This window comes from Vanacampus margaritifer, chromosome 18 (genome assembly GCF_051991255.1).
Source record: "Vanacampus margaritifer isolate UIUO_Vmar chromosome 18, RoL_Vmar_1.0, whole genome shotgun sequence".
In the NCBI taxonomy this organism is placed as follows: Eukaryota; Metazoa; Chordata; class Actinopteri; order Syngnathiformes; family Syngnathidae; genus Vanacampus; species Vanacampus margaritifer.
Genome location: NC_135449.1, coordinates 2,008,664 through 2,022,406, shown reverse-complemented (window position 1 = coordinate 2,022,406; position 13,743 = coordinate 2,008,664). Strand labels below are relative to the sequence as shown.

The 13,743-nt window shown below is 43.6% G+C and overlaps 1 protein-coding gene and 1 long non-coding RNA gene across 3 annotated transcripts in view; one reads left to right on the top strand and one right to left on the bottom strand.

Annotated features, from left to right (window-relative positions):
* The window catches only part of adam12a (ADAM metallopeptidase domain 12a), a 43,242-nt gene that overhangs the window by 3,837 nt on the left and 25,662 nt on the right, over window positions 1-13,743 (top strand). For both annotated transcript variants that reach the window (XM_077551185.1, XM_077551184.1), the window contains exons 2-3: window positions 3,696-3,808; window positions 6,921-6,994. In XM_077551185.1, coding sequence (XP_077407311.1) covers window positions 3,696-3,808; window positions 6,921-6,994 — 187 coding nt within the window. The remainder of the gene's footprint in view (window positions 1-3,695; window positions 3,809-6,920; window positions 6,995-13,743) is intronic.
* The window catches only part of LOC144038623 (uncharacterized), a 33,601-nt gene continuing 26,625 nt past the window's right edge, over window positions 6,768-13,743 (bottom strand). Inside the window, exons 4-5 of the long non-coding RNA XR_013289254.1 lie at window positions 11,447-11,611; window positions 6,768-8,790 (exon numbers count right to left, since the gene is read on the bottom strand). This is a non-coding gene — a long non-coding RNA (uncharacterized LOC144038623). The remainder of the gene's footprint in view (window positions 8,791-11,446; window positions 11,612-13,743) is intronic.

Here is a 13,743-nt window from a genome sequence, read left to right as displayed (position 1 = left end):
GCCAATCGAATATATCGAGATATTGTCTTTCATGCGAGAGAAAGATGTCTTTAGAAAGAAAATGCACATTTACAGTAGAGACAAGTTCGTTCCAAAAAAGTCACTGCGTCTCTCCAACTGGGCAGAACCGTAATCGAATCAATCGAATGGTTCCACTTGGACAAATCGAATCGTCCTTTGTGGAGCGACGCTACGACCTCCATGCGGTTTCTTACGTTCAAAAGTTTCTCTCAGCCTAAATCGAATGCGGCTGCGTCGAGTAGAGCCGTCAAAATCAATCGCTTCGTCGGCAAGTAATCGATTACCAAATTCATCCACAACTATGTTAATAATCGTGTAATCGTTTGGAGCCATTTTTTCCAAATCCTCAGATTTCAGCATATCAACCGAAAGAAGGCGGATTATCTTATGTTTCATCAAAATAAGACATTTGCAAAATCCAATCGCTAACATACTACAACATCATTTTTTTTTTTTTTTACACGATACGAATACAGAGTATGAAATTAACACCAATCACTGGTTAACAAACAGTCATCAGGGCAAAATGATGCCAAATTAAAATGAATCGAATTAGCCTATTAGAATAATTGATAAATGAATCGATTCTAAAAAATCTTGTCTAGCGACATCACTCGCGTGGCGCGACCTTCGCTTCACCTGCACGAGCCGCAAGCCGCCAGCGTCGGTCCACCAAACCTCCACAAAGCAGCATTTCGTTGCTACCGTCTCACGTTCGTGTCCACCAGCGAGCGCTGATTTATTTTTGCTCATATAAAAACGGAACAAGGTGTCGGCGTGTACACCGACCGGCGCAATAAAGGGAGCTTATCTACCGTGTGGAGAGACGGACTTTATTCGCACACTAGTTTTATTGAACGTGTAAATAAGACCCGGGGTTTTCCTCCTCTATTTATTTTTTTGCGGCAAACAAATGAACACGCTTGACGGTTTTTGCCACGACAAAACCTCGGGAATTTTACAGGACGGTGTTCAGGACTGGTCTCCCCCCCTTTACGGGATCCTGTCCTCGCTTGTGTTTACCCGTGAGCTCGATGCGACCATACGCTATTCCACCAACTAATGATGCCCCCCCCCGCCCCCGCTGGGTCCGAGCTCGGGTGAGCCACCGTGATGAGCTCCAGAGAGAGCGAGAGGTGTTTTTTTCTGCGCTGAACAAAGCTCAGCTGGGGGGTTATTAATGCCGGATAATACGCCGACTCAGCAATTAAGCAGGGTGAGTCATGGGAGACCGAATATGGGGAGGGGAGGGGGGGGGGTCAACCTCGCAGAGCTGTGGCTTATTAGCGAGTGAGAAAAAGAAAAAAAAACGGCAGACCAGTTGGACCCTTGACTCGATCCGCCTTAAACCATTTAGATCAGATCTCATTAAAATAAACATGATTCTTGGTAATAGGAGAAGGACAGTCTCAATCGACCGTACTAAAAGTTCTTGGGGGGGGGGGGGGGTCCTCGTTTTTTAAATTTTATTTTAGAGCATACAGTAGGCTTTGATGCAGCCTCTGACCTGAAGAGGCATCTTAAAGCAATCTTAGTTATTACAAAAAATGGCCAGCAAGTGGCAGAAAGAGTATAAGAGATCAACCAGGGCCATGTTGCAAAAATACTTTTTTTCCTCTAGTGTTTTTGTGAATAATGATGACACTTAGCTATATTCTAATGCTAATTGCTGCAAGATGGAAACAGATAGAAAAATATACTTTTTTTCTGATGAAACATCTTTCTTTTGGTAGGTTCCATGTTTTTATAGCAATAGAACAAAATATTCTGTGGGACTTGCAAAATCAGTCCAAATCCAGTAAAACAGCGGGGAGCGAAGGGTGGTTGCTTCAGTGAAAAATGGCTGCTGAGTGAATGAGTTATGAAGAATTGATGTTCCATAATTACCCGATATCGGATTGAAGTGAGGAAGATCAAATTGAATCAGGAAAAAAAAAATCTAAATTGAACGGAACTCTGGTGAATCGAAATCAAATCGATGGATGAAATTAGAATTGAGACACTGCCCTAAAAAGTAGCCAACAGATCTCCCTGGCAACCGAGCATGCTGAAAGTCCGGCTGTGTGACAACGAAGACCGTTTGAGAAGACAGAGAATCGATTCCGATGTCGTTGAAAGACAAGCGACCTTCTCATTCCTTCCCACTTGGGCCCAGCGGCGATCTTCTTCTCAGCGTTGGACGCTGGCGCCTTCAAAGTCACCTGACTGACTTGAATCATCTCTGAAAGTTGGAAAAAGATTGGCTTGTTCCGTTCCCCTCTCAAACTTGTCAGCTGAGGATAAATCCCGTCAAATACGTCAAGAGAGCCCAGCCAAGTTACACGTCAAAAGTCCCGCCGGCTGTCGCGGAAGCGCCAAACGCAGATCCCCCCCCCCCCACCCCCTCTCTGCTGTTTTGACAGAATGTTATACTTGGAAGACGAGGGCGAGCAAACGGTCAATTTGGTGTGTTTCCGCGGTGACAAACAGCGCCGACGAAACCCCTCCGGCTGTTTGGAAGTTTAGGAAACGGCGAGAGGCTTTTGGCGTTCCCGTGTCAGACTCGAGTCTGTGTCCGTCTGCCTTCTAAGTAGGACGCTTGTGAATGACATTCGCCGCCGACGAATGTGAGCCTTTGTAAGAGCCGTCGTCCCGGCACACACATGGAAACCGAGAGAGACGCAGAGAGAGAAAAAAGCCTGTCGGGAACCAAACTAATCCCTGCGACGCAGCCCGGACGCTGCTGTTGGGACCGAAGTCCAAGTTGCAGAACATCCATCTGTCCGACCTGTGTAGCTCCATCCATCCGCCATCCGATCAATCTATATCGACCAACCGACCCACCAATCGACCCAATTTGAACTCGGCCTTTTTTTTTCGTAGCAAAGCCTGGACGCTGTACCGTCCACCAAGAGACACATTCTTTGACCAACCCAATTCTGACATCATTTAGGTCCATAGTACCGATCAAAAGTCTTTCTAAAGTTACAGTGGCGTTATTTCAAGCGGTTTTAAATTATTGAGACTCGGCGACACTCTTTGTAACGTAGGCAGTGCAGTCAGTGTTTTATAAGTTCCCAGAGGTGGCAAATCCAGGTCCAGAAAGTAAAACCCTGCCACAGTTTGGCTTTAGCCCTTCGCTAGCTAAGCTAGGTAGGTACGGAAAAACCCTTCCACAGTTTGGCTTTAGCCTCTAGTTAGCTAGCTCCCTAGCAGGTAAACGAGCAGCATGGGAGCTAGCGAGGGCGCTGGCTAGCTAGCTTTAGCCTGTAGCTTCCTAGCTCCCTAGCAGGTAAACGAGCAGCATGGGAGCTAGCGAGGGCGCTGGCTAGCTAGCTTTAGCCCCTAACTAGTTAGCTCCCTAGCAGGTAAACGAACACCATGGGAGCTAGCGAGGGAGCTAACTAGCTAGGGGCTAAAGCCAAACTGTGGCAGGGTTTTTACTTTCTGGACCTGGATTTGCCACCTCTACCGATTGCTACCACTTCTGTAAGCCGTAGCAAAGAACCCGAGCGATTAGGAATGAAATCCGATTCAAGGTCAAAGTCAGCCAGACCAATTTTCGTCAAACTTCCAACATCAGTTTGCATATCTACTCGTATAACATCAGGAGTTTCAAACTCAATATTCCTTTCTTCTTCTTTTTTTGTTTTTGAAAGCACCGCCCTCTTCTTCATCGGTTTTCTTTCTTGCAGCGAGTCGGGCTTCTCAACACAGACCAACGGCCAAGCAGAAACACTACGGGACGACAATTCCTCTTCAGCTTGTTGGACAAGACTGGAAACCAATGCACCTGCTCCAAACTCAGGTCAGGCAAAAAAATCCCGTCCATATATGCAAGTAGAGTGTCAGGCGATTAATTTAATTTTTTTTATCGTAATCAATCACATGGCTTCAATAGTTAACTGACGATTAATCATACCTTATATCTGTTCTAAATGTACAATAAAATAGTTTTTAAGTTTTCATACTCTTAACATAAAAGTGAAAATTGATAGTCATTTCATAATAATTCATAAAATTGATGTGTGATATTGATTTGTGTTAAGGTCGTTTTTCTGCCACTAGATGGCATAATTGCATTTGTAAGGCATTGGTGACAGCTCAGTGCAATTTTTCTTTTCATATTAAGAGCCAACTCATCTTTAACATGAAGTCACTTGTGAAATTGTGCACATTTTTAAAATTGTAAAATACAACTTGACCCCAGTCTCCACAAAGGTTTTATTTTTTAATTAATGTACTGGTATTTATTATAAATAATTTATGAATTAATAAATAGTATTATATATATTTATTTAATGAATGAATTTATTTTTATTTTATTGGATTATTATTAAATTTATTACTGCAAAATGTTGACGTATATACAAGAAAAACGTTCCAAATGTGTCAGAAGTGGGAGAAAGTTTTTATGCTCTGTGTGGCCTCTTTTGGTATCACTGAGCCGCTTTTTTTTTTTTTTTTTTTTTTTACGAAGCAGCAGCAAGTCGTGCATCATCGTCACGCACGCGCACACACACGCGCGCACACACACACACACACACACACACAAACATGCACTCAGCGTGGCGTTGTCTGCTATCAGCGCCAGCATGTGCGGTTCATTCCCGGTCAGCTGTGACAAGAAGAAGTGCTCTGGGTTAAGTCATCCATCACCCCCCCCCCACCTTATCGCCCCCCTAGCACCCCCCCCCCCCTATTGCGCCAGAGTCCAGTGTCGTCAAGTGGAAGCCGGAGATTCCAGACAGAATCCTTGCACAAGCTCCGCGTCTGTGGCGAGATTTATTCAAATGAGCACTCGCGCGTTCGCCTCCTTGGCAGCAAACGGATGGTCTCGTTTGTTTTGTTTTCAGGGGAGCAGAAACATTCTTATTTGTACACGCTTCATGTGCAAAATAAGGTATTAATAACTTTAAGTTGTGTTTCTGTGATCTAAACGGCTCAGTTTGACATTTTGAGTCGAATGTTTTCTTTTTTTAATGGGCAAAAATGTTTTTATAAAAAAGTTGCATTTATTTAAATAATGAAAAGACCTCAACGGGCAATTTAAGGCACATTCCCTTCCTTTAAACATGGAGATTGGATTGCAAATTAGCCTTGGTCCAGAATATTGAAAAATAATTCAAGTAAGCTGTCAAATTTACCAGCCGGCAGCCAGACGCTAACAGGTAGCGGCTAGCCAGACACTCAATGGTCATGCTAACAGGTAGCGGCGAGCCAGACACTCATTGGTCATGCTAACAGGTAGCGGCTAGCCAGACACTCATTGGTCATGCTAACAGGTAGCGGCGAGCCAGACACTCATTGGTCATGCTAACAGGTAGCGGCGAGCCAGACACTCATTGGTCATGCTAACAGGTAGCGGCGAGCCAGACACTCATTGGTCATGCTAACATGTAGCAGCTAGCCAGACACTCATTGGTCATGCTAACAGGTAGCGGCTAGCCAGACGCTCATTGGTGATGCTAACAGGTAGCGGCAAGCCAGACGCTCATTGGTCATGCTAACAGGTAGCGGCGAGCCAGACACTCATCGGTCATGCTAACAGGTAGCGGCTAGCCAGACACTCATCGGTCATGCTAACAGGTAGCGGCTAGCCAGACACTCATCGGTCATGCTAACAGGTAGCAGCTAGCCAGACACTCAATGGTCATGCTAACAGGTAGCGGCTAGCCAGACGCTCATTGGTCATGCTAACAGGTAGCGGCTAGCCAGACGCTCATTGGTCATGCTAACAGGTAGCGGCCAGCCAGACACTCAATGGTCATGCTAACAGGTAGCGGCTAGCCAGACACTCATTGGTGATGCTAACAGGTAGCGGCTAGCCAGACACTCAATGGTCATGCTAACAGGTAGCGGCTAGCCAGACACTCATCGGTCATGGTAACAGGTAGCGGCTAGCCAGACACTCATCGGTCATGGTAACAGGTAGCGGCTAGCCAGACACTCATCGGTCATGGTAACAGGTAGCGGCTAGCCAGACACTCATTGGTCATGCTAACAGGTAGCGGCTAGCCAGACACTCATTGGTCATGCTAACAGGTAGCGGCTAGCCAGACACTCATTGGTCATGCTAACAGGTAGCGGCTAGCCAGACACTCATTGGTCATGGTAACAGGTAGCGGCTAGCCAGACACTCATCGGTCATGCTAACAGGTAGCGGCTAGACAGACACTCATTGGTCATGCTAACAGGTAGCGGCTAGCCAGATACTCATTGGTCATGCTAACAGGTAGCGGCTAGCCAGACACTCATTGGTCATGCTAACAGGTAGCGGCTAGCCAGACACTCATTGGTCATGCTAACAGGTAGCGGCTAGCCAGACACTAATTGGTCATGCTAACACGTAGCGGCTAGCCAGACACTCATTGGTCATGCTAACAGGTAGCGGCTAGCCACCTACGTCGGAGACTTCCGCCGTATCATACAATGACTGCGTCATTAATTAGCGCTTTCTTAGCGTCCTAAATTAGCGCTTTCTTAGCGTCCTAAATTAGCGATCGAACATGAGTTGTGTTGATGTTGGTCGCAACTACAAAGTCAATCAACTACAATGAAGAAACGGCTAAAAAGGGAAGTCAAGCTAGCCACCACGCCACAACGTGGGCGGATTTCAAAGTAAAAGGCTATTTGCATTGCCGTCAATGTATTACTGTATTTGGTCAACTTTATTTTGAAGTAACGCTTAGCGTGTTACGTTGAGTATGTTTCAGCTTCCTTGACATGTCAGAATGGTACCGACTGTACCCGCACCCCCCCCCCCATCAACCGATCCGCGTATCCAAAACGACCACCGATCAATGATGATCCGTTGCACCACCACCTGAGACACGTCGCATGCATCAAATTCAAATTCCCTCCCAGCTTCCTTTCAGTCAACATCTCGGCAACTAATCGCACTTGGTGTTGCTCCGCAGAATCACCCGACGTCGCTGAAGCTGCTGGTTGAGGCCAAAGGTCAACGACTGCTTTTGACGCTGCGCAAAAACGAGTAAGTGGCTCACTCCAGCGAACGCAGTTGCGCACGCTTTGAAAGTTAAAAAAACAACTCCTTAAGTTGTCCACACCAAATTGAGTGAACGTGTCTAGTGTAGAAAAAACGCATGGAAAAGTCTCAAGCACCCACGACTGGACTGGAAGACAAAGTAGGGCGGCTCGATTATGAAGATTGATTTTTTTATACAGAAGGCTTTGATCCAGCATCTGAGGTCGTTTAAAGCAATGGTAGTTGTGATAAAAACGGCCAGCAGGTGTCAGCAGAGTATAAGAGATCGACCAGGGCCATGTTGCAAAAAGTTTTTTTTTCTCCAGTGTTTTAAATTGATTTGTGAATAATGATCAAATTTAGCTATACGGAGGGAATGGAGTGTGGTTCCCTTATATCCTGGCAAAGTTAGCACCGCATCCCCTTTTTCGCTACCAAGCAGGAGTGACGGCTGAGGGCTACGGCGCGCGACTCCCTACGCGTTTTCTCCGAAGCAAAGCGATGAGAAAACAAGTCTGCGGCTTTCATTCAAATCTTGTTCCCCCCCCCAGCTGCTTATGTTGTCTGTGTTTGGACATCTGGAGTTGATCAGCGGCGCAGAGCCGAGCTTGCCAGCGCACCAGACCAGCTCATAATAATGCCGGCGCAGCAGGTTCGCACTAGGGCTCGTGGAAGAAACAGAAATACCCCCACCACACACACACACCAATTTGCTGTTTTAGCCAATGAGAAGGCCGAAGAAAGTCATTTTGGGAAAATATGTGATTTTGAGGTGGGGGAGGGGGATGGGGGGGGGTTCTGCGGTTGCAGAATTCCAGGAAACTTTCAATGGGAAGCATTGAGAGTTTATTGAAATAACCAAGAATTGATGGGAAATAACAGAAATAAACTGCAAGGAGTGAGGCTCCCTGAGCTCAAATTGTTTGCCCACAAAAGCGTTTGCAACCTCATTCATTTTATACCTCTATCGCACAGACAATATTTCAAAATAATCTTTGTTGGGCTGCATATGTTGACGCGCTAACTTTGCCAGTCTGGGAACCTCACTCCATTCACTTTATACCAATTTCTCTTGGAATTATGTCATTTATTGCAGTTTTAAATTACTGTATTAAAAAAAATATTTTAGGGATGCAAATGTGTTGACGCGCTACATTTGCCAGCATGGGAACCTCACTCCATTCACCTTATACCAATTTCTCTTGGAATAATGTAAATTATTGCAGTTTTGAATGACTATTAAAAAATATATATTTTAGGGATGCAGATGTGTTGACGCACTAACTGTGCCAATCTAGGGAACCTCACTCCATTCACTTTATACCAATTTCTCTTGGATTAATGTCAATGATTGCAGTTTTGAATGACTGTATTAAAAAAAATCTTTAAGGGATGCAGCAAATGTGTTGACGCGCTAAATTTACCAGCATGGGAACCTCACTCCATTCACTTTTGTTGGAAGCATATGAAATATTTCAATCCAGTATAGACATATTTTACATTCAAGGGATGCTGATTTATTTGCATGCTAATTTCTCCATTTTAGGGAACTTCACTCCATTCCAGCAGTTTGTGCCATTTTGTAAGCTGCGAGCTGAGAGGTTCTCGGGCTAACATGTTGCGCAGGAAGGCAGCATTGCAGGTTCGCTTGTCAGGAGACGGCATTTGTTTCATGACATTTGGAAAGTGTCTGCCAGGCGTCTGCCCCTTGACATTAAGACGGATGGAGGCTGAGGGTTTGGGGAGGGGCGAAAAGGGCGCGCACCGCCCGGAGCGAGCGCGTCAACCTGTGCAAAGTGCTCCTAAAAAAACAGACAGGCGAGAAAGGATGGCGAACTGAAGGCGGAAATCTCAATTTAGTGTCTCATAAATGGCTTCTAAAATATCAATGAATGAAGTTCAATATTTTTTTCCCCCGTCAAATTGGATATTTAAAATGTTTTTATTGATTTATTTTTGTATTTTGTTTGGATTTCATAAAATCATTTTTCTTTAATTATTTTTTTTTTGGGGGGGGGGCTATTATTACATATGTGGCTAATTAAATGCAATGTAAATAATTAAATACAACATGAGAATGAATCATTTAATCATTAAAGTTTTTGTTTATTTGTACTCATTGATCTCAAAATCCTGTAATATTCGTTCCATTAAATGAGCTGATTTTTTGGTTCAATTAAAAAGTATGTAAGATATTTTTATTAATCTATCCCTTTAAATTTTTTTTGAAGTGTTTGATTTGAAATTAATTATTTTATATATGCATTTAACTAGACATAATAAAATGAAAAAGAAAATTGTATTTATTTTTCTTAATTTAACTCATTAAATAATTGGTTAATTAATTGTTGGTTCTGCATTAGATGAGCTGCTTTTCCCTAAAACTGGTTAATAAAAATTTAATTAAAATTGTATTTGTTAAGATTTTTTGCCATTCATCCCAGTAAGTAATTTATTTATTGTCAATAATAAAATAAATAATAAAACATTCATGATAAAAAAAATGAAATAATGGTTAATTAGAAGTAAATTTATTATAAATAACCTAAAAAATGTTATTAAAATAAGCACATTTGCATATTCTACAATTGTATCTTGTAATTAGTTTCTCATTAAATGATTGTTAATTTATTGTACAAAAAACATGCAAAAGTGAGTAAAAATGTGACAGTTTGTATAGATGTATATTGTATGAAACAATTAATGACAATAAAAATAAGTGAAAGTGACGAATGACCTGTCGGCATTAAAAATGAAAGCGCCAAAGTGGGCCCATCTCTTATGTAACAGCGTTTGAAAGCACTCGAGGCACTCATCATCCAATTTCATGCGTTCAACCGATTGTTTCAATTTCGCTCCCCTGATTCTGCTCCCGTTTTCCCTCGGAGCTGAATGTGCGCTCCCGCGACCCCGAGGAGCTTTCCGACGCTTGCTTAATGGCAAATATGCGCAATATATGCAGAAATATGCAACGCGCCAACGTGACAGAAGGCGTGGGCAGCGTGTTCGGGCCTTTCTTTCTCCAAACTTTTCCGGCAGAATAACAATGCCATGATGAGGATGATGAGGATGATTTGTCGCTACGGATCTTGCTGGAAACGTCCGCCATGACTCGCCGTATAGAGGCTGTTTTAGGATACGAGTTCAATGTGGGGTCTGCGACCATGCTCTTAACTCAAATCATCATAGAAATGGATGGAAACAATATTAGTCTCAGTATTTTATATTTGATTCATTTGCATTGACTATTTTTTGGCAAATGTACATATTTTATATTCTTATCAAATCAAATGTTTTTATTTATTATTCATTTTGTAGTTATTTTTCAATATTTTCAAAAACTAATTATATTGTGTCTGGTAAACGCATGGATTGCACATTACTGCCCCCCGCAGGACAGCGTTGTAACCACTACTCCACTATTCAGAAGTCCAAATAGGCCGGCAAGTTTTCCTTGCCTCGTATTCAACTCTCCATGAAGATTCCGGCTTTATTGTTTGGCCTTGGTGGAGGTCGTGTTTTCGCAAATGGCTTCCAGTTGCTGAGCACGAAGCGTCGGGGGCGTCGGACCTTCGGGCGGCATGTTCCGTGTTCCGCCGCCTTGTTTGCTTTTGCAGCGCGCTGCCAGATCGGCACTCAGGGGCCGGCCGGCCGGCGGGGTGGAGGGTGCGGGCCGCTCGAGGATGCTCTGGCCTACTTAACGAGCCTTGAAGGGGGCCCGGCCATCTGGTTTTCGTCTTTTGGTTGCCGTTCCGATAAGGGGACGTTTCATCCGACCTTTTGCCTGCATGAACTCGGGATAGCTTTCAAGGCTGGCCAACGGCAGCGTCGCTTTGCATCGTCTTGCATCGCGGCGCCATCTTGTGGAATCTTGCCATTTGTTTTCCCGTGTTTGATGTCACATTAGCGCGTTTCTTAGGCTAGCGTGCTAGCGAATGCTATTGATGAGCCTCGTGTGAAGTTGGTCTGTTTGTGTTGAATAATTTAACTTCTGAATGCAGTCGCGCGTGTTCCATGAATTGATGATCGTGTACATGCTAGAAATGTTGATGCTTTATGATCATCTTTGTTGTTTTTTTTATTGCTTTGCCGCCATCTGGTGGCGCCTACACGCAATTACAAGCCCTTTTGAAGGGGCTTCATTTATTTGCAGATTTTGACTATTTTCATTCCCTTAGTTTGGCTTTATTTTAGGGTTTGTTTCATTAAAAAGCAGCTCACTTTATTTTCATACCTGTATGGCGGTGAGGAATTTGAAAAAAGTGACTTAAATCCTTGCCTGTGTCGTTAATAAAGATGTTATGATGGCGAATGAACCGTAAGCTTGCGATATTCTGTCTCTTCCTTTCAACTACTTCCTTCAAAAGGTTTTTTTTTTTTTTTTTGCAGGGGCAAGGCACTCTTTTGAATGAGCTTTTCAGAAATCCCAATTATTTTGATGCTCAGAGCGGCGCTTACTTAACAAGGTGGACTCTGTGGCGCTCCGTCCCCGATTAATTAGGCGAGGCCTTGCTTTTTGGAGTGGCGGCTGCCGGAAAGCTGATGAATCAAAGATACTTCCAGCGCTGCTGTTTGGTCTGTCGTTTGGGTTCCGCCCCAACTTCATGCTTGGCTTCAGAAGTCCTAAAAAAAATAAAAAAATAAATAAAAAGGCTTTGATGACCTTTTCTGGACTTGTGTTTGCCAGGAATAATATATAAAAATACAAGTAGATAGAAAATTGAAAAAAAAGAAAAATGCATGGTAATAGGAAAGTGGCTAATAGGAAAGTAGTAATTGTTCTTTTTATGACAATATACATACCAGTGTCCCCACAATTTTCCGATATTTAACTATTGAAATATCAGCAATTGTAAACATTTTGGAGGTGGAGGTCGTTGATTGCAAATTTTACAAAAATTTTTTTTTAGGTCGGTCCCTATGTCAGGGTGGAACTGGTTGGTTGAGGGATGGCGGACCCAAATGCAAGAGAATAAGGCAGCGACAAGGAACACAAAACAAAACACTGAACACTCAGATAAAAAACATGAAGACCCCAAATCCAACAAAAACCCAAGCCCACAGAACCGAAACGTGACACCCAAACCCCCCACAGACGGCGAAGGATCACCGCAATCCAATTCAGTCCTTCCTTTCTGAGTCATAGAAAAAACACGAGCGGTGCAAAGTGGGTTGCCCGTCTCGCTATCCGCTTGACCTTCTCTTCACTCGCACCTCGCGTCGGAGGGGCGGATGACGGCGCCGTCTGGCCACAATAGGGCCCTGCCAGGCGTTGATGAGGAGGCTTCGGGAGTGCGGGGACCCCACGGAGATAAGGTCGCAAACGGTTACACGGTCTCCGTTCAAGTGACGGAGAGCGTTTGAGTGGAGGAGGCAGTAATTCAGTCGGCTTGAAATGTCGCTGACCGGCTCTGAAAATTCCTGCGCCTTTTTGCATAACGGCGCACCGCAAACAGCTGAAGAGCACCACAAACACTACAACGAAAAATCTAGCGGAATAAGTCGTTAGGGTTACGGACTTGACTAATAAATTGATTAATCCAAACCACCATCTGAGCCTTTTTCAGTATGTAAGATAAACATGGCAGTATTAAGACTTGATCATGAATGAATGATTAGTCCCACTTAATAATGAATACATTTCCAAAGGCGCTTGGGGTTGAATTTGTTTCAGTCCGAAGCGGTTTTAAAATATGAATATGACGTGTCCATCCCTTTGGAAGAACACTTCATTCTCTCCAAGAATAGACGAAGGGCGCGGGGGGTGCACTTTTCCGGCAAACTTTGCCGTTCATGTCACGTAAACTAAGCTAAGCCAACGTCTGATGTTTGGCTCTTGAAGTGATGTTTGCATTTTGTAAAAAAAAATCATATCATGCGATTCCTTTCGATTAACGGGCCTGCAAATGACGGATGCGGTCGATGCCACGTTGAGAGCTGATGGAACTCAGCGTGGTTTCGTGACGCTCCTTTGTCAGCAAAATCCAATTTAATGGACGCCGACCAAGATTTACAGTCGGACTAATGTATTCCCTAATGAATTGGACTTGTCGTGTTCTGCTCTCGCTCTGATCTCCTCCTTTTTTTTTTTTTTTCTCTTCCTCCGAGGCTTTTTCTGCACATTGTCCAGATTTCTATCAGAACGCCAGCTGGTCAGCGTGCACGCGAGCTCAAACAAATACATGACAATGTGATGTTAAGCTCCAAAAAAAAAAAGAAGGGAGGGAGGACGTCTGCGTGAAAGACACGAAGGGAGGAAGAGTTTATACGCATGTCATCTTTAATTGTATAAATTTTTCCTCGAGGTGGGAGTGAAGACGGAAGAAAACTTTCCAACAATGTTTCTGGTCTTTCTGTCACGGTTACGGCAGCTTAACTCATTCACTCACAGCTATTTTCCCAGAAGCAACCCCCTTTGCTCCCGGCTGTTTTACTGGATTTTGATTGATGTTGCAAGGCCCACAGAATATTGTGTTTTATCGATATAAAACATGGATCCTAACAAAAGAAAGATTAGAGACTCTTTTTTTCATCAGGAAAAAAAAAGTACATTTGTATTTTGTTTCTGTTCATCATTATTCACATTTAGTGTTAAAAACACTGTCAAGAAGAGTTTGTTGCAACATGGCCCTGGTTGATCTCTTATACTCTGCTGCCACCTGCTGGCCGTTTTTTGTAATAACTACCATTGTTTTAAGCCACCTCTTCATGTCAGAAGCTGCATCAAAGCCTTCTATATGCTTTAGCATTTAAAA